This window comes from Dermacentor variabilis, chromosome 4 (assembly GCF_050947875.1).
Source record: "Dermacentor variabilis isolate Ectoservices chromosome 4, ASM5094787v1, whole genome shotgun sequence".
Lineage (NCBI taxonomy): Eukaryota > Metazoa > Arthropoda > Arachnida > Ixodida > Ixodidae > Dermacentor > Dermacentor variabilis.
In genome coordinates, this window is record NC_134571.1 from 46,900,997 (window position 1) to 46,922,422 (window position 21,426).

The following is a 21,426-nucleotide window of genomic DNA, read 5'->3' on the forward strand; positions in this document are numbered from 1 at the left end:
CTATGGCTTAGTGCTAGCGTGAGCTACGCCTGTGAGTCTGCAGCTTTTCAAAACAACCTCCGAAGACACTGCATGCCATGCGCAATGTCATCTTTTTCTTTTTCCAATTTTGTGCTGCAAAGTTGAAGGTGCAGCTCCTACGCGAGTGTGACCCTTAAGTGTAAGTGGTACATAGCACAGATATGACCAGGCAATGGTATGCAGTATCTGGCTTGCCAATACTTTTCCTGCACTCGACAAATATATTCCCCTCGGATCCATAGACAGCTCAGAGATGTAATTGCTTTAGAGGTTGGTTCGTATTGGTTGGTATGTCAGCAACATGAAAAATCAATTTTTTTTAATTACCTCGGTTAGGTGGTGAAGGTAGCATCTCCATTATACTGTATGTGGAGAACGTAATCGTCTCTTGATACTTGAACCTTGTTATAAAAAGTTATTTTCTTGTCCTAAACATGGAAATGGTATGACATTGTGTATGGTATGTAAGTTGGCACGATGTTTCATCCTAGATTTTTATGTCAACTCGCGGTATTCGAAACGCACTTCAGGGGTGCTTTTTATCATCTGTGACGATAAGATGGCATAGATCAAATTGGTGTCAATTTTGACAAAAGCTGATGGCAAGAATATGCTTAAATTACTTCCATACACTGCTGCATGCACCTGACTTGCAAGTTGCTTGCAAGTTAATTTTGAAGAGGATTGAATGCAGTCTGCGTTATAGTGTGAAAGGGGTCGTACGGAGGATATAATTCCTCGCATGTATCTAGGCACTTTTGCTCCTATCATGGCACATGCATGACTTAACAAATCTGTCATGTTTTGCATGTATTTTTGCAAGAGCTATTTCTCGGACTTCTGGTAAAGAGTTCATTAGGTATGAGAACCGAGGACAAACACAAGCACAAGAATGGTGACGATGTGATGAGCACTCTTATTTTTTAGAAGAGGTATATTTTTTTTATTTCACCATCTGGCAACCGTTGACTATTGACAAGTGCTTGTGTGTGTAGTCTTTCTTGCACGTGTCATTTTTGCGCCCATTTACCATACGCATGGACGCTTAGGCAACTTGCATTAAAAACCTTAGGTATCTCCTTGCTTGCCCAAGAACGAATTTTTTTAAGGCACGTGAAAGCTAGCTCATTCATGTGCAGTAATTCATACTTGTGTGGGGGCTGAGATCTTGCCTTCTTACTATGATGCCTGCATGTTCTAACGTATCTTGCATGTTTTAACCGACTCCTGCAAATACTTGGACTGCCCAATGGGGATTTGGAACTCGTTCATCTGTTTGTGACAGTATATAGTGCAAAAATTGTTGCGTGTGCCTAAGAACAAATCTGCGTTATTTTCCATTCTGTGAGATCTGTGAGGTCGCTCATCCCGCGAACTCCAGGGAAGGTTCCGGTTGCTCATTTATGATTCTAGTAACAGCAAGCGGCTTGGTCAAAAACGAAACTGTATTACCCAGGCCAACGCCCAGGCGCAAACTGCCCAAAGCCATCATAAATGTTAACGCAAGCCAAGTTGATCCAAAGCAATCCACTGTTTCCATTGGGGATCTGCGTTTGAGCATCGTCTGCGATTGTCGTTTCTGTAATCTAAACCTCTCGTACCACAATGTAAGTTTCTGCATTATTTTTAGCGTTACGTTTTCATATGGCAACGTTGCTTGGCACACGATCAGGACATCAACAGTGCTGATTAGTGCCACAGACAAACCGGGCGTACTCGTAGAGTGCTCGGATTTGACGCCGTCAGACTGTTTTCGGGTAGTGGCTGTGTACACGCAAATCATTTACAAAGTGGATTAGTCCTCTGATACAGAAGTCACGCATATAAAATATAATTGCCCTTGGGTTAATCGGTATCGTATTGATTGTCATTGTTGATCCTTGTTAAACTGAGTTCTCTGGCACTTCTGAATCGAACTTACCCACACATCTCCGTGATGCTGTGTCGTTGAAACGCTAAAAAGCAGTTTGGCTTCAAAGTGCCTACTAACTGCCGTTCTGTCGGTGTCGGACCCTTCCTTTGCCGTCAGCAGCAGCGCTTATAGAGCCTACACCAGCGCTCATATAACATTATTAATCGACAAGTACACACACTAACACTAGCTACTAGAGTAATGAAGAAATAATATATATATATATATATATATATATATATATATATATATATATATATATATATATATATATATATATATATATAAAAGGCTCAAGCCATTTCACAATTAATGTTGACGATAATGCCATTAGCATTAAAACAGTGTAGTGAAACACCGTATTACCTCTGCAGACGAAGTGGCGATCTCAAATGATGCCGCGACACTATATGTACTGTATGTCTTGTAATCCCTGCATCCCAATTGAAACTTTATAGTATCCCTAGCATCTTGGCTGAAACTTCGTTGCAATCACTCTCCGTCAAACCCCTGCGCTCGACGCGGAGTGGTGTGTTTCAGACGAGGCGCTATCGCTTTAATATGGATGTGCCAAGGCTACATGCCGTGTCATCTTGGCACATCCATTCTGGGGGATTGGACAAGAATGAGCACGTACCAATATTACATACGTAGTGTTGAAGTTGTCTACCTACCCAGTGGCACATAATTAATCCAGTTACCCAGGCTGTCTGCAAGGCCAGACAGCAGTGATTTGTCTATTCGGCCACACACCCAGTGGCCATGTTTTCTGCTGAAAAAGACGGCAGCCAGCCTAGTGGCCCAAGCTAGTAGACAACTTCGGTCACTGGGTGAAATAGGTTAGATGCAAACAGACATAACACAAGGTGGGTAAAGTTCCCACTAGCATTAAAAATGCATTAAATCACATTTTTGAACAAACTGCGCAACATGAGAAGCAGTGAAGTGGGCAGGTCACAAACATTTGTCCTGTCCCTTTCTCTGCATCTGTCATGGTGCAGTTTCTTGCCCTTGTTTATTGAACCAATTTGCTCCACAAGCAACTGTACTGCTAGCTGCTAACAGGTAAAATTTATAATGATACCATGCTGCTTTGTCACTGTCTATATAAAAATGAATTTATACACCCTATAGATTGTATGTAGACTTCATATAGCGTGGTTTGCCTTATTTTAGACTTGTTCTTTTAAGTACATAAAGTCGAATAATATCTATACACTGAGGTTGTAACATGTTCAGCTGCTTGGTCTAGTTATGATCTGTAGACTTACATGTTGGTCATTTGCAGAAAGTCTGTAGACATTAGTCCACAAAGAGTGTGAGGCCAGAAGTTCACTGGATTTTTTTGAAGAATATTATACACATATAGTAAGAACACCCATAGACTCTCTAGGCTGTCAGTATTGAAATACAATTTAGGCATAATCTTTTTTTAATACAAGTCGTGTAATTGCCACGTGTTTTGTTATTGAAAAATGCTTTGTTTTTGAATCACTACTAAGTATCAGCTGTGAGGAAAACTTCTGTGTTCATATGCCTCCTTTGCACATTTTAGAATATTCCCATTTCACTGGACTTGCTCTAACCAACTTAGTCTACCCTAGATAATGTAGTAAGCATCCATTTCTTTTAATAGTGTTTTCTTTCCTGCCCCAAGTTTACCTTTAGCGATTACTTTTGCTTGTTTGGTGAAACATTTGGAAGCTAGTTTATTTTTCACAAGAAACAAAACATGTTCGGGAGAATAGTGACCATGAGTGCCCTTGCTATGGACCCACCGTAGTGGCATTGTGGCTTTTGCGTTGCACTGTTAAGCGTGAGGTCATGGGATGAAATCCCAGCCACGGCGGCCACATTTCTATGGGGGCAAAATTTAAAAAGCCCGCGTACCAAGCATTGGGTGCATGTCAAAGAAATCGAGGTGGTCAAAATTATACCACAGTCATCCACTACGGTGCGCCTAACAATCATATTGCAGTTTTGCTGTATAAAATGCCAGAATTCAATTAATTTTGCTCTTGTTATTGTGTGCTATGTGTGAAGGGCACCTCAGTGCATGTGCCTCCTAAGTGATATACAATCAGAAGTATAAAAGCAATCTTAAAAAAAATCTTTGTTAGGTGAATGCATCTTCTTAAGTTGTGTGCTCAAAAAAAAAAAAAAAAGATGTCATAATGAAATATCTGGTAGGTTCAAAGTTTTGGAACTTCTTTTATTGTGCTGCTACTGTCTAGTAGCACTAGGTATGTCGATCAGTTTCCTTTTTACTAGCTTGGAATTTTATATACTACCATCACCGTTACATGCCAGTAGCCCCTTGCCAACCAAAGAATGTGAAGTTAGAGTCTCAGGCAAACAGAATGTCAGTTACTTGAGACATCATTATTGCACATCATCTTTCTCCTCAAGCACACTGATAATTAATGCATGTCATGTCAGGGGATTGAGTGTGCATATGTGTCCTGTTGCAAAATCGTGTGGTGAGGAGGTCGTTTACTTTTTCTGTATAATTTCAGGGCTGACTACTGGAAGTCACAGCCGAAAAAGTTTTGTGATGCCTGCAAGTGCTGGTTTGCAGACAATAAAGCGGTGAGTACTGCAAGATTTGGCATGTGAGCCTTGTCTATTGGCTGTGATTTGCAGTGTTGTCATTTTGGCTGTCTCCTGTAGATATGATGGATTTTTGGCTTTTTTAATAATTAGTAATTAATTAATAGTAATAAGTCTTGTGTGCAGGTACGGACCCAGGATATTTTTCGGGTAGAAGAAAAAAATGCCAGCAATGATTACTCATCCTTGTGTGCCTTTTTCAGAGCATAGATTTTCACGAGAGGGGCAAAAATCATCAGGCCAATGTGCAGAAACGGATCACAGAGGTAAGAAGCAGGGTTTTTCGTGCCACAACAGTTAAATCAGTCTACTAAGAAAAGTTTCATTTATTTGTTGATTTTTGCTTTTTAAAAACTTCTTGGGTGGTTACAGATCATGAAGAAAGGAAAGAAGATGCAGAAAGCTCAGCAGAATTACGAAAACATTATGGATGGAATTAACCAGGTAAGCACAGAGTGATACACATTGAAGCTGCAGGTCAGTGATCCTGTTGATGCGTGTTGCAGGCTGCATTGCAGGCATTTCAAAAAGACGTCAAGACTGGAGGCTCGAACATTGACGCGCTTCGGTATGCTGCTGAGGAAGCCAAGCTCAAGGAGAAGGCTGCGGAAAAAGAGCAAGCAAATTTACTTGCTCCAGCAGCGCCAATAGTGCCGTGGTTTGAAGGTGTCACTGAGGGAGGAGAGACTTACTACTGGAACATGGAGACCGGAGGTTTGTGTCTCTCTCTCTTTGTTTTCCTTTTTGAACAGATGCGCAGAACATAAATGGTTTAAAAGTTTTAAAAATACACTAAAAGAGCAACACTAAATCAGTTTAGATTTATTTTAAAGCTCTATTTTACTAAACTTGATGGAAAGGGATTGTAGTTACTTAGGCCAGACATCAAGCTTGGTTCATCAAAACCTTTTAATCAATTATTTAATCAATTTATCAGATTTGTAAATTTACATACATTAGGTAAAAAATCAAACTTGGTCATTTTTCCATGTAGGCATCGAAGAAAAAACAAATTGTGATATTTGAATGGACAGTTGCCTTTGACACCAAGAAGCAGGCGTAATCATCATAATTGAGTCGTATTCATCTTATACATTTACCTGTAAAATCATGCAGAACAAGCTGAGCTGAGCTCATGCAAAACGTGGATTGTGTTAAATGTATTTATTGTTTTAGGGAAAGTAGCTTCTGAATAGACCTATTGCTTTTTTTCAGAATCTTCGTGGGAGAAGCCAGATTCGGATTATGTGTCACTTTCTGACCAACAAGGGTCATGCAACGAGAGTGCACCGCCAGAGGTTGGAGTACTTGATATCTTATTTGCCTATCATCTAGCACTGTTCTCTAAACTATGTTTGCTTAAATATATGCTAGCAGAAACAAGCAAGAAAGTTAGTGTATTGGTTGAGAATGCAATACAGTGGTCATAGGACTCCTCACTAAGTTTATGAGCAGAACGAGAACTAGGTGAAAGCAGGAGCCGACGTTTCGACTAGTGGACTTGTCTTCCTCAAGGTGACATATGCTTTCCTCGCCACTGTATATATAGGTGGGGTTCTTCTAAAGGGGAGAGGGTGTAAAGTGGGTGGGTGCGGCATTGAGCAAAGGTGTGTCAGCAGGTCGAATTGTCGAATTGAGAATTCTCAATTCTACATGCTGACACAACTTCACTCATTGCCGCATCCACCCGCCTTATGCCCTCTCCCCTTTAGAAGAACCCCACCTATATATACAGTGGCGAGGAAAGCATATGTCACCTTGAGGAAGACAAGTCCACTTGTCGAAACGTCAGCTCCTGCTTTCACCTAGTTCTCGTTTTGCTCATCGTCTTGAATTTTCATCTCCCGCCTTCCCCGTGTTCTAAGTTTAGGCACTTCAAACAGAGAAGCATGATGCATAGATCAGGTGTTGATGATCATGTTTGCAAAATAGTGAGCCGCTCCATCTCACAAAAACAGCTGAAATTTTAAAAGCCCATGCATCCTCCCTCTTGAGTGATCTCTAGCTCTTGCTGGGGGGTCATGGTCACATGCATAAACCTCTATGTAAGATGCATTGCCTGCAGAGTCACTGATTATGGCACATGACTTCGGGAAATCATCCAATGGAAAACATGCAAAACTGCCCATGGACATGCACAGTGCTGTGCAAACTGAAGCGACAAAAAAAAAAAAAAAAAAAACTAGGAAGATATAGAAATAACCTTGATTAAAAAAAAATTTTATGTACGTAGGGCATTAGCTTTTCGTTCTGTCCTTAACCATGATGGGGCTTGTGACGTTATTGTGACATGGTCCCTCAGCTCCAGTATGGGATAAGGGAGGAGAGGAACGTTGCTTGCGGGCGCTGGTTAAGGCAAAGCCAGAGTGTGTCTACGTTGCAGTGAAGCTCGCCTCCTGGCAGCATGGGAATTCGGCATTTCAATTTATCCCACCTTCTCCAATAATGAACCATTTTGAAAAATTATTGCGGTAAAATGCTCCCTAGACAGCACTTTACAAGTTCCATCGTATGAATAAAATTTGAGGTGAGGCCTGTTCCATGGCCCTTGACACTGCAATGGCTTTAAACCCAACAGTGTTAATAAGGGCCCATTGTTGCAGAAAATCCGGCGTCAGCGCCTGACGTCCAGCGTTGGCATCGCTTCAGCAAAAGGAATTTCGAACAAAATTCCGAACCACGCATACCCAACCACTGTTCTACCACCAAAGTTGCTCATACCGTGTTTCTTATTTTTTACAAAGTTATTCCTCGGAATTTTGAGAACAGCAGCCCACAAACATATGTAAAGGGGAAAAAAACACCAACAGTGCATATATTTTATGTTATCTCTTCTCAGAGTGAAATATTAAAAGTGCGAAACAATAACAGGAGATCGACCCACGCAAGAGGCCGTGTTTCTACCAGCAAGCTTGCCTTCATGCATAGCGTTTGCTGCCAGCGTTTCCCGGTAAACATTACGGTTACATAAGCTGCAGTTGCCAGGAAGCATGAAAAGCAGTCAGGGGTCTTTGAATGCTATCGTGTTCCATTCTTAAAGGCGAAGCTTAAGCGTCCTCCAAATTTTTTTCACAACTGTGAATGCATCGGAGTAATGGCAATGCCTTCCAATGAACATATTATTGCAGAAAATTTTGAGAAGGACCTACTAATAATGGAGATATAAAAAGCACAAAGTTTGTTTCACTTTCTTTCTGAACATGTTTCCATCAACTATGGCGGCACCCATAGCAGTTCCCTGCCTATTGCTCCATTCTTTTTCTTCTTTCTGTGGTGCACTTATGGCATTCCTTCAGGAGGAGAAATAGACGGAAATACAGGGAGGTTGGCCAGTTTTCATACCGGTAGTCCTTCAAGGTTGGCATCTGACAAAGGTGCTAGGAAACAACAAGAGAGTGGTGACCAGATGGGTGGGATGCTTTTAACTGCTACTTCCCCATTTGCTAGGAGGTTGGAGGGGTGTGCATGCTATCGCTCTGGAATAGCTTACAAAAGGAATTGCTATATATTATACCAGTCTAGTTATCCTTGAGTCAAAGCACACACGCCACAGATTCTTGTAGCACAGGCCACACCTCTCTGCGCAGCCTGAGGAAAGTTGTAGTAAAAAATTCAAGGATTACAGCATAGGTGACTTATTTCCAGGGATTCTTACCACCATTTATGGCTACTGCCAGCAGTTATCATGCGGCCTGGTTTCCTTGCAGGTTCCCACTTGTGTAGTAGGACTGAAAGCTGGGCACTGTTGGTAACAGTTCATTATTATGACTGATGCATCATGCTGGAAGACTAGGATAAAGACAGTTTTTCTGTTTGCATCTTTCATAGTTGTAATTTACTACATTCATCATAGTTATTCTCTCGCTGTCCTGCTAATGTATGACAGCAGGTCATGGCCATGAATGCAAAGAAACGGAACTGAATAGGCGAAGCACAAACATCTCGCTTTCAGCCAGTCCCAATTCTTTGCACTAATGCGTGTTTGAACACCAATGATGGAATGTTCTCTTTCACGCATTTCACTTAGAGCTCAAGCATTGACAAATTATCATTGGTTGCTAGAAGTGCGAGTGTTGCCAAATCTACTCCCTTTATTTGCAGGACGATTCGTCGCAGGAACCCGACTCAAGTATAGGACCAGCGCCCAAGAAAAGTCCGTATGGAGAGTGGCAAGTGGTCAAATCTATGTAAGTTACATCATGGTATAACCACGGACTCGCTGTAGGTCTTCCGTACTGATCTCAGTAACCAGAATGGTTGAAGTTGACTGGGTAGGCAGGCCACGTAGTCATTTACAATATGCATAATTCAGAGCAGTGTCAGAAAGACACAGCTAGGACAAGAAGGAAGAGATATTTAGAGAGAGGGACCTACTTCAAGGGATGCTGTACTTAAAGGAAAAAAGTACAACCTTGTGGCTGCTGTGCAAGACGGAGCACTTGTGATAAAGACACGTGATAACTTGCATTATTTTCCATAAATACTCCCCCACTTTCTGCTCCTTACAAGTGTCATCGCTTTGCTAATGCAGTTTTACTTAATGTGTCACAGAAAGTGTTACCGATAGCGTACTGACACATTTATCACCTTTTACTCCTGCGCAGAACGTTTTGCGAAGTTTCCTGCTTGTATGGGATGTGAACATTTTCAGCAGCACGCTTTTCATGAACCTTCAGTTACAACTATATTGAAGTATAGGGTCATCCACTCTTAGGGTGAACACGGCTCAGCATGGCATCGCTCCGCGGAGCGCCAGTGCGTCCGGCGTGGCCGCGCATCAAAGCGGCACAAGTGCACACGGACCTAGAGGAAGTGCTTCGTGTCATCTGCTACAGCGCTGGAGTGAGCCACCCCAGCTTTGCTGCAAGTACACTTCACCAAATGCAGGCGACAGAGGTGGCTTAGCTGGAAAGCGCGCTTCACTGCCTGCTTAGGCAATACGCATGAACAGAAACAAGCTTCTCGGCACATTAACGACCGCATTTTTTTTCTGCTAAGTGATGAGGGTAAAAGAACAAAGTTATTTTTTGCACTCTCTTTAATAAGCTAGGGCCATTTTATTTTACTGTCACGGCTGTTGGTGCAGTGCATCCAGAGAAACCCATAAGGCTCATGATTGGGGTCATGATGTAATGAGCCTAGCAGGCCGTTTCGTGCATCTCTTGATGCTATAACAAAATTTGGTTAATTGAATTAAAAAAATGGCTGACGCCCGTCATAAATTTCACAGAAAATTAGAGAGGGATTGTTCTATCGTGCATATATACTTGATCATGTTTGTCATCGATTTTACCGTTAAGGAAGGGAAAAAAGCACTTTGACAGTAACTAAAAAGTGACATCCGCTGCTCTGTGGATCGCTTTAAGTGATGTTCGAAACTGCTCTATTTGGCACAGCAACTGATTTGGCAGTAATTTTACGTGCCATTTTCTTCTTTCAAGATCCAATAAAAAGATGCAGCTCATTGTTTTTGTCATATTTTATGTGAAATCACCGAATTGGTGACTGCACCTGCTGTGAAATTTATGCCGAACATCGGCCATTTCCTTAAGTTATTTAACCAATTTCATAGTAGCATCAAGAGCTGTGCGAAACGGTGCATAGGCTCATCATGTCATGGTCCCAATCATGAAAAGCGTGCCTGGTGGGTTTCTCCGGATGCACTGCACCAACAGCTGTGGCAGTACAATAAGATGGCCCCAGCCTAATAAAGAGAGTGCAAAAAATAAATGTTCTTTTACATTCATCACTTAGAAGAAAAAAAAATGGGAAGTCATTTATGTGCTAAGAAGCTTGTTTCTGTTCATGCATATTGCCTAAGCCGGCTGTTCGCAAGCTGTAGGCAAAATCAGCCAGAAAATGCTATACTGAGTGAAGCACGCTTTCCCGTGAAGCCACCTAGGTTGCCTGCGTTTGGTTAAGTGTCTCGGCTCGCTCCAGCGCTGTAGCAGACGACATGAAGCACCTCCCTTAGGTCCCTATGCGCCTGCGCTGCTTCGCTTCAATGCGCGGCCTCGCCAGGCGCGCTGGCGCTCCGCGGAGCGATGCCACACTGAGCCATGTTCACCTTAAGAATGGACGACCCTGTACACTGACCAGACCGTCAGTTACCAAGTCAGCTTGCTGCAACATCTGCGTTCTAATCTTTTTTTTTTTTTTTTTGTGCTTGTCCCCTTCCCTTTAGTCATTGCTCCTCAAGATGGTGCATTTCCATGTTGCATATTCAATGTTAGTCCTTTCCCAACAACTGCGTATGGGGCAGGGCAGAACTTTGGTCCACTGATGCTCAATGTATGTACACTTAATGTCTGTGACGTAGAGGCACAACATTTAGGTTTCATTTTTACCACTGTTGAATGACAATTAACACTTGCATGGAAAGGAGTGGGTGCCCTTCTGTGTTTGATGCCTTTTTAAAAAGCTTCCTAAGCATTGGCTGCTCTTATTGCTGAAAAATTGAAATGGTGTTCTGTACCTAATGAATTGTGTTATTCACAGCATGCAGAACTTGTTTTGGAAGTCTCGCAAGGGCTACAGCTTTACGTGAACTTTCATGTTGCCCAGAAATTCTACATTTAAAGGGACACTAAAGGCAAATATTAAGTAAAGCTAAAGTGATAGATTAGTGCTTGAGACTCTCTAAGGTGACAATATTATCGTGAACAGTGCCTCATTAATCGAGAAACTGGGGTAAATGCAGGACATGTTTAGAGGCTCCTCCGGGACATTCAAGCACTTGCTCGATGACGAAAGCACTCCTCAGTTAAATTCTGTCACTAGTACGCAACCGCTCTTTGCAAAAAACATCATTGTATTGTGTTAGAAGATGAAATAAAATGCTACTTATGCAGTTCGAATTCATATTTAGAAAAAAGAAAAGAAGAACTGATTGAAATTGCCCCTCACAACGACGCGGGTGGTCGAAAGGTTTTGTTTTCGCTCCCGCCCACACTTTCGCGTTTCAGCAGTTTCGTTATCGCATAGTGCCGCGCTGGTTTTGCTGGCTCGCTAAACTAAAGCAGCTGCAGTGGCGAATCCACCGCCCTATCTTGGCTCGGCGCCGCCGTCTGTCGGGCGCCGTTGTACTCATCGACAGCAGCAAAGGGCGGTGATGGCGTATGCAACGTCACCACTTCCCCGGTTGGGTGGCAGGAGATCTGAATATCGAAAAAGGTATTCGGACCATTCAGACGCAATTTTCTTGTAAACTAAGTCCTTCCTTGGCAAGAAACAAGCGTTGCAAGGTTTCTGGAATGGTATTTAGACAGTCCACATCAACTTATTATTTGCTTTACTGTCCCTTTAAAATGTCCAAGTGCCTTTTTCTTTAGTGTATGCTTGCTGACAACATTATACTTGTAACTTCCAGGGAAGCACCGAAGATAGATTTGCAGCTTCCCCAAAAGCCAGAAGGTGTTGAAGAAGTTGTCATTAGTGTTCCAAAGGACGTCCCCACAAAGATGAAGTTTGTGGAAAAGACTGTGGGTAGCCTTGAATCCGGGGAAGGTGAAGACACAAGTTCTGTATTCAAAAAGCGGAAGCTTGGCTGTCAAGGCAAAAGGAATGTTAGGCAACGAACTGATGACGACTAGACCAGGCTGCGTGTGCCGATGCAGTGCCTTGTATGTAAATAAATGTAAATACATTATGCATCTTATACTGCATTCATTTTTCACATTTCCTTTATAAAGAGAATATGCAGCATTTCTGTAAGATTGCAAAGTGATCGTGTTCTGCTGAGAAAACCCGTCATAACCAAAAAGGTCTTACGTTGCGACTTTGTACTCCAATGCACAAACTTTTCTTTTTTCAGCTTTGCACACCGTATAAGTTGTGTAAATTATGTTTCTACGTGCAACATATTCTAAGAAAATTTTGCCTGTGTCAGCACAATTTCATATCTCCACATAGATTGCTTGAAAATGAAACATTACTTGAACATCAAATCACAATGCTCAATTATCTCGTGTATAAAGTGTCACCAGTTAACTTTTTGATTAATTCTATTTTAGATGCATGTTGCAAGTGCAGAACTGAAAAAGGTCAGTAGTGAGGCCGTGTCCATTTAGTCCAAAATGTCTGTCGAAAAAAAAAGAAGAAGTCTGGTTTGAAATACAGTGGCATTCCAGTTAATAGTTTCCCAAAGGACACTCTCATGCACTATATGACAAAATTGGCTGGAGTACTAGTGGATTTCACAGCACTTATCTGGGAAAGAACTCCCGAAAGAAATTTTCCTGCTTCAGTCCTTTGTGCATGCAAGAAGATGCCATACATCAGTCCACCATTGTTCTCGGCTCATCCTTACACCTACAGCGTACGGTGTGTGGCTGCAATATCATTGCACTTGGACTTTTCACAGAACCTCATGGAAATGGCAGAAATTTGCGTAGAGTGTCCATGTAATTGCTATAGCAACAACAACATATACAACTGGATTATGAGCAGGTTATATTTCTTATAACACAGCTCTCAAGTATCTCAGGAAATGCAGTGTTTGTATTTAAGTGCTCGTAGAAGTGTTGCTTTGGCATCGTCTGCAGAAATCTGTTTTATACATGGCCAACCCTTTTTTACTGCAGGGACAATAACTTCAACAAATCTGTGTAAACTTTTCCTTAGCATACAATAAAAGTAACATCACTTGATAAGAGTGAGCACCCAAGAGCCTGCAAGAATTGTGCAATCTTTAGCTGGTGTGGCAGTTTTCAGAGATATTTGAAGTCTGCGGATGATCACATGACGACCACTATAAAGCTTGAAGTTTCTCTGCCAGCTCTACCAATGTTCATTAATAAATGTTTGTTTACCGCTGTATTGCCTGCAACAATTCTCTGTAGATGCATTTACAAACAATAACCACCAACCAGTGATGCCCATAGTGGGATGTCACCGAATGTTACATGTGCACCCGAGAGCCTGTAGCCGTGCTTCCTTACAAGTTAATCACGGCACATGCAAAATGTGTGCCAAGTGAACAGAAAATTTGGATGTGAAAAAGGGAACAACTGTTTGTCTAACCGAAACCTGATGCGGTGGTAACGTGCTGCCGAAAGCAGACTTCGTTCATCACTTGACGGGACAAGACAGCACGTGCCCCTGCATTTACAATAAAAGTGAACAACTGAAAGGGTCAATTTGGCAGCTCTCAGTGACATGGTCATTGTATGGCCTTTAACTGTTGCATGGGGCTGAATGGCACACTCTCGAGTTCTTTCTGTTACCATGAGACTGCTGGCTTCCAGTTTCATTGACATGAATATTTGCAGTTTTCACATTCAATGATGTGCTGTACCTTTTTATTTTTTTTTATTACCCAATACCTGAAAGGCCCATGCTTACGGGTTTTACGTGATGGGTGGGCAACAGTTTAACGGAGAAAATGTACCATGCCTTTTTGGAGTGGTGCACGGCTTTGACAGGAAGACCATTCCAGTTCTTCGAGGTACGAACGAAAAAAGAAGTGAGCTGTGGTCCAGGCTTTGGGGCGGGTATAAGGCCTAATCGTGGTTGAGTCGGCTAGAATGGCGATGAGATTCACCGAGCGACTTTGCAATAAAGTACAAGGCTGGGAATAATAATACGGGACTTAAGTTCTGTGATGCTGCTATTGTGCGAGCAATCAGAGGGGATAAACCAGTAGCACAGTTTTGAACAGATTCTGGTGTTTTTATCTGGTTAAATTCATTAAGGTTCCATGAGGAGCATGCACTTGGTACTTCGCGTGCACTTTGAACGGGTTGCATAAAAGGTGCTCTAATTATTTGTGGCACTCACCAGTAATTGAGGCTTCATACCGTAATTATGAAGTCCGCAGCTACCAAGAAAAAGCAGAATACAAGTTTCTGTCTTGGTACACTTTTAACAGCAGACAGTGTAAAATGCCAAAGTTATAGAGATAACTTGCATGCAACATCATGGACATAGCTTTTCAACATGCTGGTCCCCCAACATGGCGGCTAGGATGACATCAGCGTGTCACATTCATTGCCATGGTAAAGTGCTTTAATGTCATAGAAACGCAATCGGAAGGCTACTGGCATTTGCGCTGGAACCATGGCAGAACCACCACACGACACTTCAACAGATGCAGCCTTCTCATTGTGCTGGTTCTCCAACATAGCGGCTAGAACGACATCAGTGAAAGCCATCTATAGGACGGAGTATAACTGCCAAGCAGTTCGTACTATTAGTGAGGAACACTGCATGCTCAGTAACATTTTGCTGATGCGACGTTCTGCATCACAATGCAGGTTACTTCCTTGCTATGTTAAGCTGCCGACAAGCAGAGAAGATACCAGTTGTGTTGCTCAACAACATATGCGAAGTGCACGGCACTTCAAGGAAAGGCAAGAAATCGGTGCGACGGCTCATCTCCATTGCTCTCCTCCTGCATTTGTTTCACACTTGCATGCTCGTGTGCAGTCAAGGCCAACAAGATGTGTGTGCCTGAATGGAATGTTATGTGGATGGAATCTCATGTAACTGCGCACAAGGTGATAACTTTTGTAATGCGGTTAACAGCAAACTAATGAACCTGTTGAAGAGGCAAATTAAGTGTAATTTGGATGCTGTCACACATTTCAGAGTGCACTGGAAAGCAGGTGTGCTTGGCAAACTCTTTTCACTCCACTCTCTCAGAATGCACAGCTTCCACAACAGCAATTGCGAGGGGGAAAAAAAAGAAAAAAAAAACCATCATTTCGCACAAGTATTACTTCAGCTGCACTTGAACAAGTATGCAGATCCCATGCACAGTAGGAGTCAGTGTAAGCCAAGCTTTAGCCATGGAGGAAATAAAAATCTAGGAGGGAGCATCTTGCATGACAGTTTTTGTTTAGTCATAAAAAGTGTGAAGGAAAGGCTAGTTGGGAAACGGGTCCTTACTATGCATGTGGCAATTTGTAACCACCGAGTACACAGGTGTGTGGAAAGGCAATGTGGAGAGCAGGGGACGAGAGCCAATCATAACAAGAGCGTCTGTAAGTGCTACCAACCTTGAAAGCTCCAGCAACCATGGAGGGCCTAGGTATTTCCCAAGTTAATGTGTAGATGGATTACAAATAAGGGGCACTGTCAAGGGAGGTTGGCTTACAGAAGCAAGTTTGTCTTTTACCTTCCTCTATGGCATTCGCGGCTACTCAGCAGTGACAGCGGGGCCAACACCAGTGTGTCTGGTCAATCTCTATTCCGCTACCCGACAGCATTGCTTGCACCAACCAACTGGCACATCACTACCTTCTTGCCATGCCTCTTCCCTCACCCTCCTTTCCATATTCCCACCACAGCACAGAAAGCCGTTGAACACTACAAAGGCTACACTGAAAAAAAAAAAAGTTTTAATGCCCAACATGCGACTGCTGTCGGACTTTTGTTGTTTCAAGCACTTTCCGTTTTCTCCAATTCTTTAGTTTTCTTGTAGAACAACCAGCTTAAGCTTGCCAAAAAGCGTTGCATTCTTCAAATTCTTGCATTTACGTGCTTGTTTCATGGGGATCTTAAATTTTTATATTACTCATGTGTATTTGCACTTTCAATAACTGCAATTTTTTCAATCGATTCTTACTGCAAGTGTCCCAACAGTTTGGTAAATAGTGCCTTGTTATATGTTTGAAACAACTTTGTACTGGTGGTTCTCACGAAATCCTGAAATGAAATTTCATTTCAGCAGCCACGGCTGTCATGTTTTGCCCATGTTAGTGATGGTGTTGCTGCTCAAGCCATTTAAGATGAATTTTTCATAATGGCAACATAAATGATTATTTCCAAATACAAAATTATTTCACGTGCCTGTTGTGGCACCTAATTGTCATTGCCAAAAATTCAAAAACGGTTGAGCCCACTCAACAAATGCTGTTATTACGAGCGAAGATAGCCACACGGTCACAATCTTGAAGTGGTCTAGGGCAGCACGTCTCAAAACAAACTTGTGGCTATGAACTTTTTTAGAGCAAACGCAATAGTACAGCTGTGGAAATGATAAAGGCGGCTTGGACAGATATTGCCGCACATTGCATCAAAAATTGTTTCCGCAAGCCTGGATTTTTTGGGGACATGCAAGTCTAACTCTGTAGCTCGGAAGGAATGTTGACTTGCCTGCAGGTTCATAGCAGCACATTTGGTGAAACGCAGTCTAGTGTTGCCGATGTCGGTTGCAACTCAGGTTATGTAAACAAAGCAGTCTCAAAGTCATGCACATGAGGGCATTGTTCACGATGTGCAATGCTTTGTCAGCAATGAATTGGATGAAGTGAGCAGATTGCAGAACTGATACCACCACCTGTAAAGTGCGTCAACCCCAGTCGAGTTGCTCAAACAGCTCTTCTGCAGCACAGCTCTCAGCGACGAGTGCTTTTCTGCTTTGAGCAGTCTGGAAGCAGAGATTACTGTCTGCATTCAAGAAGCTTACCAATCACATTGGAAAATAAATGTTTTTGCAATGGCTTATTCTTGCTTGTCCACTTTTATGAATGCTTGGCTATAACAAACACATCCTCCTGTGTGATTGTGATCATTGCAAGTGGACTCAATTGCACACTTTTATTTTCTCAGCAAGAAGTCTCCAAAATGGTGCTCAGTGGAGGGAAATGCATTCAAACTAACATGTCTGTCTGACAGGAGTTAGCATGCCTATAAACACATGGAAGTGTTTCACTTTGGCTCCATTCACATTTTCCCAATCAAGACTGATGCAAGCACGTACCACTTAAGACACGTTCCAGTATGCCGAGAACACTTTTATTGATGACACGGACGCAAGCACAATGAAAAGTTTACGTGTTTACTGTAAAACAATGCAGAGACGAGTGAGAGAATTTGTCTTCAGGAGGCATTTGAAGAGAAAACAGGCAGGCAGCAAAGATGTGGTGGGGAACGAGCAGGCAGGGCATACTGAAGAGGAAACAGAAATGATGACACGCACAAAAAAGGGGGTTGACGAACTGGCAACACTGTACATAAAGAGGATAAAAATAAGACCTATGTCAGCCTTCTCAGTAAGTTCTAGAGACAGGCTGCATGAAGTGCTTTAGTTTCGTTTCTGCTTTGTTTTGTAACTCGTGTGTTTACTCGATCAATATGTACAAAAAAATCTGTCAATGGGGCGCCGCATTTCGCCCGCCCAACACAGTCGCTCAAGCTGGCAACTGTCACAGTGCATGCCCTCTTTGTGTGGTGCTGCGGTGGCCACCCGTCTGCTGCTGGAACACATCGATGGTGTCATCATCCTCCATGTCGAGGCCCGCTGGTGTGTCCGTCTCATTGATCGGCTGGCCGTCGAACCGGAACCTGACATTCTGGATGCTCAGGCCCTGTAAATAGTGCCACAGTACCGAAAAGAGATTCATCAGCAAAGGGCATAATTACAGACAACCAAAACTTGTTGCAAGGTAGGCAAAATAGTGTTCTCGACTTGCTCGTTTCTCATTTGACAAAGATTTATTGCGCAGCTTGAAAGCACGAAGCCCCTTGCCTCCTCAACCCTACACCTCGTCATTGTCAAAATCACTTGTATAAAAAGCACACGAGAACTACAGCACAAAAGCACACCTCAATGTTCTGTTACTACTGTCCCGTGCCAATCTCCAACCTTACCTCATAACTACCTCTCAGTGGCCTCAACATACATTCCGTCTGGTATGTTTTTTTCCCCAATGGTATATTTGACAGCCATCCACACGTTCTATGCATCTGGAGTATCTATGCACTACTGCTCATCACAGCTTAAGCAAACTAATTCATTGTTGCTGCTATTCTTTATATGAACACTAAGCCTGTTACATTTGTTCATCTTTCATCATTCTCAAGTTATTTCTCACAAATGCCAGCCCCACAGACAGTCCACAGGCTAACTGCTTTTCATCACTTTGCAGTGCCTCAAAAGTTCATTCTAATGAATTTATCGGTGCATATAAGCACAGTGTTAAGGTGTGAGGCCATACCTACAGATTAGGATTATGACAACCACAGTAACTAAGCATGTTGTTGGTATGTGTTTAACCTACTTAACAATTCCCTGCATATCAGAAGCAGAAGGAACTGCGCCTCGTAAAGCTCCAACTGAAACCAAGGACTCACCCAGGGCTTCATGCTGCTACTAGATATGGAATTACTAGAAGCCAACAACAATAGACAATAAGCCCAGCAAATTTCAGGGTTTCAGCAAATTAAAACAAATTATACACATCACACCTGAATGCTCAATGGTAATGGACCATTTGTATAATTATAGATGTGACTGCTCTGCAAATGGCTCTACCCAACCAGGAACTGCTGCCTTAACCCCTTCAGGCACTATGTGCACGTCAGGACAAGGCATCGAAGGAAAAGCACTGAAAAAAAATTAACAACACTTAAAAGGTGTCGCATACAAATTGAAGCATTTCTTATTGGACCTATGCTAAATGTTTGAATAATACCTCTGAATTGTAGCAATAAAACGAGTTGGAAGGTAGACAGCTGGGCTATTGCTCCTGGTGTGTCATGAAGCTGGTTTACTTTTGTTTTTCAGTTTTACATGAAGCAAATTTTTCAAGTGGCTTGACAGGGGCTTCAGAAGTATGTTACTGATGTTCTTAATATCTGACGTTACTGTAGGTAGTTCTTGCATGGTGTCTACCTTTTGTGGGCTTGAGAAAGCTTATTGAAAAACAGCAAATTCTCAATTTCTTCTGCAGCTGTACACTTTTGATGATTCTGAACATGCAAGGAATGTGGTCAAGCTAAATGTACATTGGACAGAAATAATTGGCGCCTGACAACAATTCTATTTCAACCAAGTCCATCTCATTGAGAAAGTTGATAGGAAGGCAACAGTGTTGCCTAACTAAATAAAAATATGTCTTGCTTTCTTACGCACCCCGGCGAAACATCTGTGACAGACTCCCTCCATCGCAGCATTTTTTTTCATAGCTGCCATAGTGGAGGAATTGACCTTTGTGCAACACTGGCTGTGTCTAGAAGGCAGACATACATTGTAACTACTTGTACCTGCCACCAGTGTACTCGTCTTTTAAACTGTGCCTGAAAGGTGCTGGTGAAAACATCTCTTCTGAATTGGAACAAGAGTCTGGGACTACACTTTAGAAGGTGCCATGTTGGACTTAAGTTGTGTTTCGAAATTGTTTTATGCTGCCATGGCAAGGAGTTTCCATAAAGCAGGGAAGCTATCCTGATGGCTTCAATATATATATTTTCCTGCAGTTTACTTCAGTGCAACCAGTGGACATTATCAGGCTTCTGCCACACTAGTCGGGAACATGGCAACGCCCATCAAGCTTTGCGTGACTGATTCGCATTCAAGGGACCCTGTTCTGCACCACTGCTTTATGGGAAAGTCAGCTGCCTGACCTCTGGGCGTAAAAAATGGTGAATAGGCGTTTGGCAGCTAGGTGGTCATGTGTACGGTTGAACTATTCCCCGGGCAGCCGAGTTGCACGAAAATTTGGCGAACGGACCGGTGAAAGCTAGCTAGTGCAGTTGAATCTGTTGTGATGTCTCGTGAAGCTAGCTGGCTACTTACGCTATTAGCAACTCAAACAATTTATTTAAACTTGCCTACTACGACTACTATTCCGCACAATAGGCCTCGGCAAGTTCAACGACGACAGCCGCAACGACAATCGAGAGTGCACGTGTGATACGAGTATCGGAGGTAACCCAAAAGACATCGCAAGATGTCGGTACTTGCACGCATGACGATAATAAACGTAGCAGCAGCACAAGTGATAAGGGTCCTAACCTAGTCATACTTAACGCATTGTGACAAACATGAAAAAGTAGCACATCTATGTCGCGATCATTTCCGACGACGTATGCGTTAAAGATAAAACCCTTATAACGTGCAGCGTGATGACAATGAAGCTAGTCGCATTGCTCTACAGACTAAAAACGTCACAAAAAAGGAACGCGAAGTGAACCAACAGAGAAGGTTCGTTATCACTGCAGCATACCGAAAACGTTCGCGCAAAACCGCGTATTTCAGATCTCCGCCGACTACGTGCAAGCGACTACGTGCAAGGGGTTAACCGGCAAAACAATTTTGATTCTCACACACATACATCCTGCTCGAGCGCTTGCCATGGACCGCATAGGCAGTGCAATAAGGGCTAATGTATTCATCTGGCGCCTGAGTTCTTAGAAGATATGAAGGACAGGATTCAAAGCACCAAAAGAACTCCGGCGCGCAGGACCCGCCGCACACGTCCTCGCTGTTGTAGGAAAAAAACGTGTTAGCTTACCGCACGATCGCAGTACGTCGTCATGAGCTTTCGCAGTGGCGTGTGCTTCTTGATTTTGAAGTGCACAACGCTTCCATCTTGACCGACAACCTTCAGGTTGATGTGTTCATTGTCCGGTTTCACATCCTAAACGTCGGAGGGAGAAGAAAAAGGAATCAAGCGCGAAACGATTAGATGCAAGTTGCTAAGCTCGTACACCATGTTACGCAGAACTTACTCAAAGCCGAATATCGGAAACTATACAAGCCGCTCAACAGCCACCAACACAATAAAACGTTGGCGAATAGCGCTGTGAAAAGAGCCACGGGCTTCCGATTGCATCAACACGGCGAATTTCACTCTAAGCCTAATTCAAACACTGTTGCCGCAACATTAACTGCACGCAGTAATACCTTTCTTCGACTCGCTTGTAAAGTGCTACTACACCAAAAGCCATGTAAAAGCTATAATACGTACCTTCTTGTCGTCCGACATTTCTAGATAAACTGTAAGTTACGCTAATATGCGTCTGACTGGCCTTCGGTGACAAGAAAGCCGGAGCAGCGGCAACAGCGGGGCCGGAGTAGTAAAGCAAGCGGCAAAATGAAGCAAGCTCAGGGTGGCTGATTGACAAAAAACTTTCAGCGACGAAAAAATTCAAAACCA

At 42.8% G+C, this 21,426-nt stretch overlaps 2 protein-coding genes across 2 annotated transcripts; one reads left to right on the forward strand and one right to left on the reverse strand.

Annotated features, from left to right (window-relative positions):
• The first annotated feature begins 1,523 nt into the window (after positions 1 to 1,523).
• On the forward strand, positions 1,524 to 12,207 carry LOC142579058 (WW domain-binding protein 4). The gene is made up of 8 exons (XM_075688881.1): positions 1,524 to 1,628; positions 4,450 to 4,522; positions 4,747 to 4,809; positions 4,916 to 4,987; positions 5,050 to 5,257; positions 5,759 to 5,841; positions 8,645 to 8,730; positions 11,913 to 12,207. Coding segments are annotated over exons 1-8 (810 nt in total). The 5' UTR covers positions 1,524 to 1,626; the 3' UTR covers positions 12,136 to 12,207.
• A 5,058-nt stretch (positions 12,208 to 17,265) lies between these two features.
• Positions 17,266 to 21,393, reverse strand: Sumo (Small ubiquitin like modifier). Its single transcript, XM_075688883.1, has 3 exons — positions 21,238 to 21,393; positions 20,782 to 20,907; positions 17,266 to 17,853 (listed from the first exon to the last, which is right to left on the reverse strand). The coding sequence occupies exons 1-3, from the start codon at positions 21,253 to 21,255 to the stop codon at positions 17,692 to 17,694; spliced, it is 306 nt and encodes a 101-aa protein (XP_075544998.1). The 5' UTR covers positions 21,256 to 21,393; the 3' UTR covers positions 17,266 to 17,691.
• Between the last annotated feature and the right edge of the window lie 33 nt (positions 21,394 to 21,426).

What these genes read in the sequence shown, in the direction of transcription:
- LOC142579058 (XM_075688881.1), top strand. An exon ending in TTATGGATGGAATTAACCAG is followed by an intron (nt 4,988 to 5,049) that starts GTAAGCACAGAG and finishes TGCGTGTTGCAG; the next exon opens with GCTGCATTGCAGGCATTTCA. An exon ending in ACGAGAGTGCACCGCCAGAG is followed by an intron (nt 5,842 to 8,644) that starts GTTGGAGTACTT and finishes CTTTATTTGCAG; the next exon opens with GACGATTCGTCGCAGGAACC.
- Sumo (XM_075688883.1), bottom strand. An exon ending in CGACGTACTGCGATCGTGCG is followed by an intron (nt 17,854 to 20,781) that starts GTAAGCTAACAC and finishes CACTATTTACAG; the next exon opens with GGCCTGAGCATCCAGAATGT.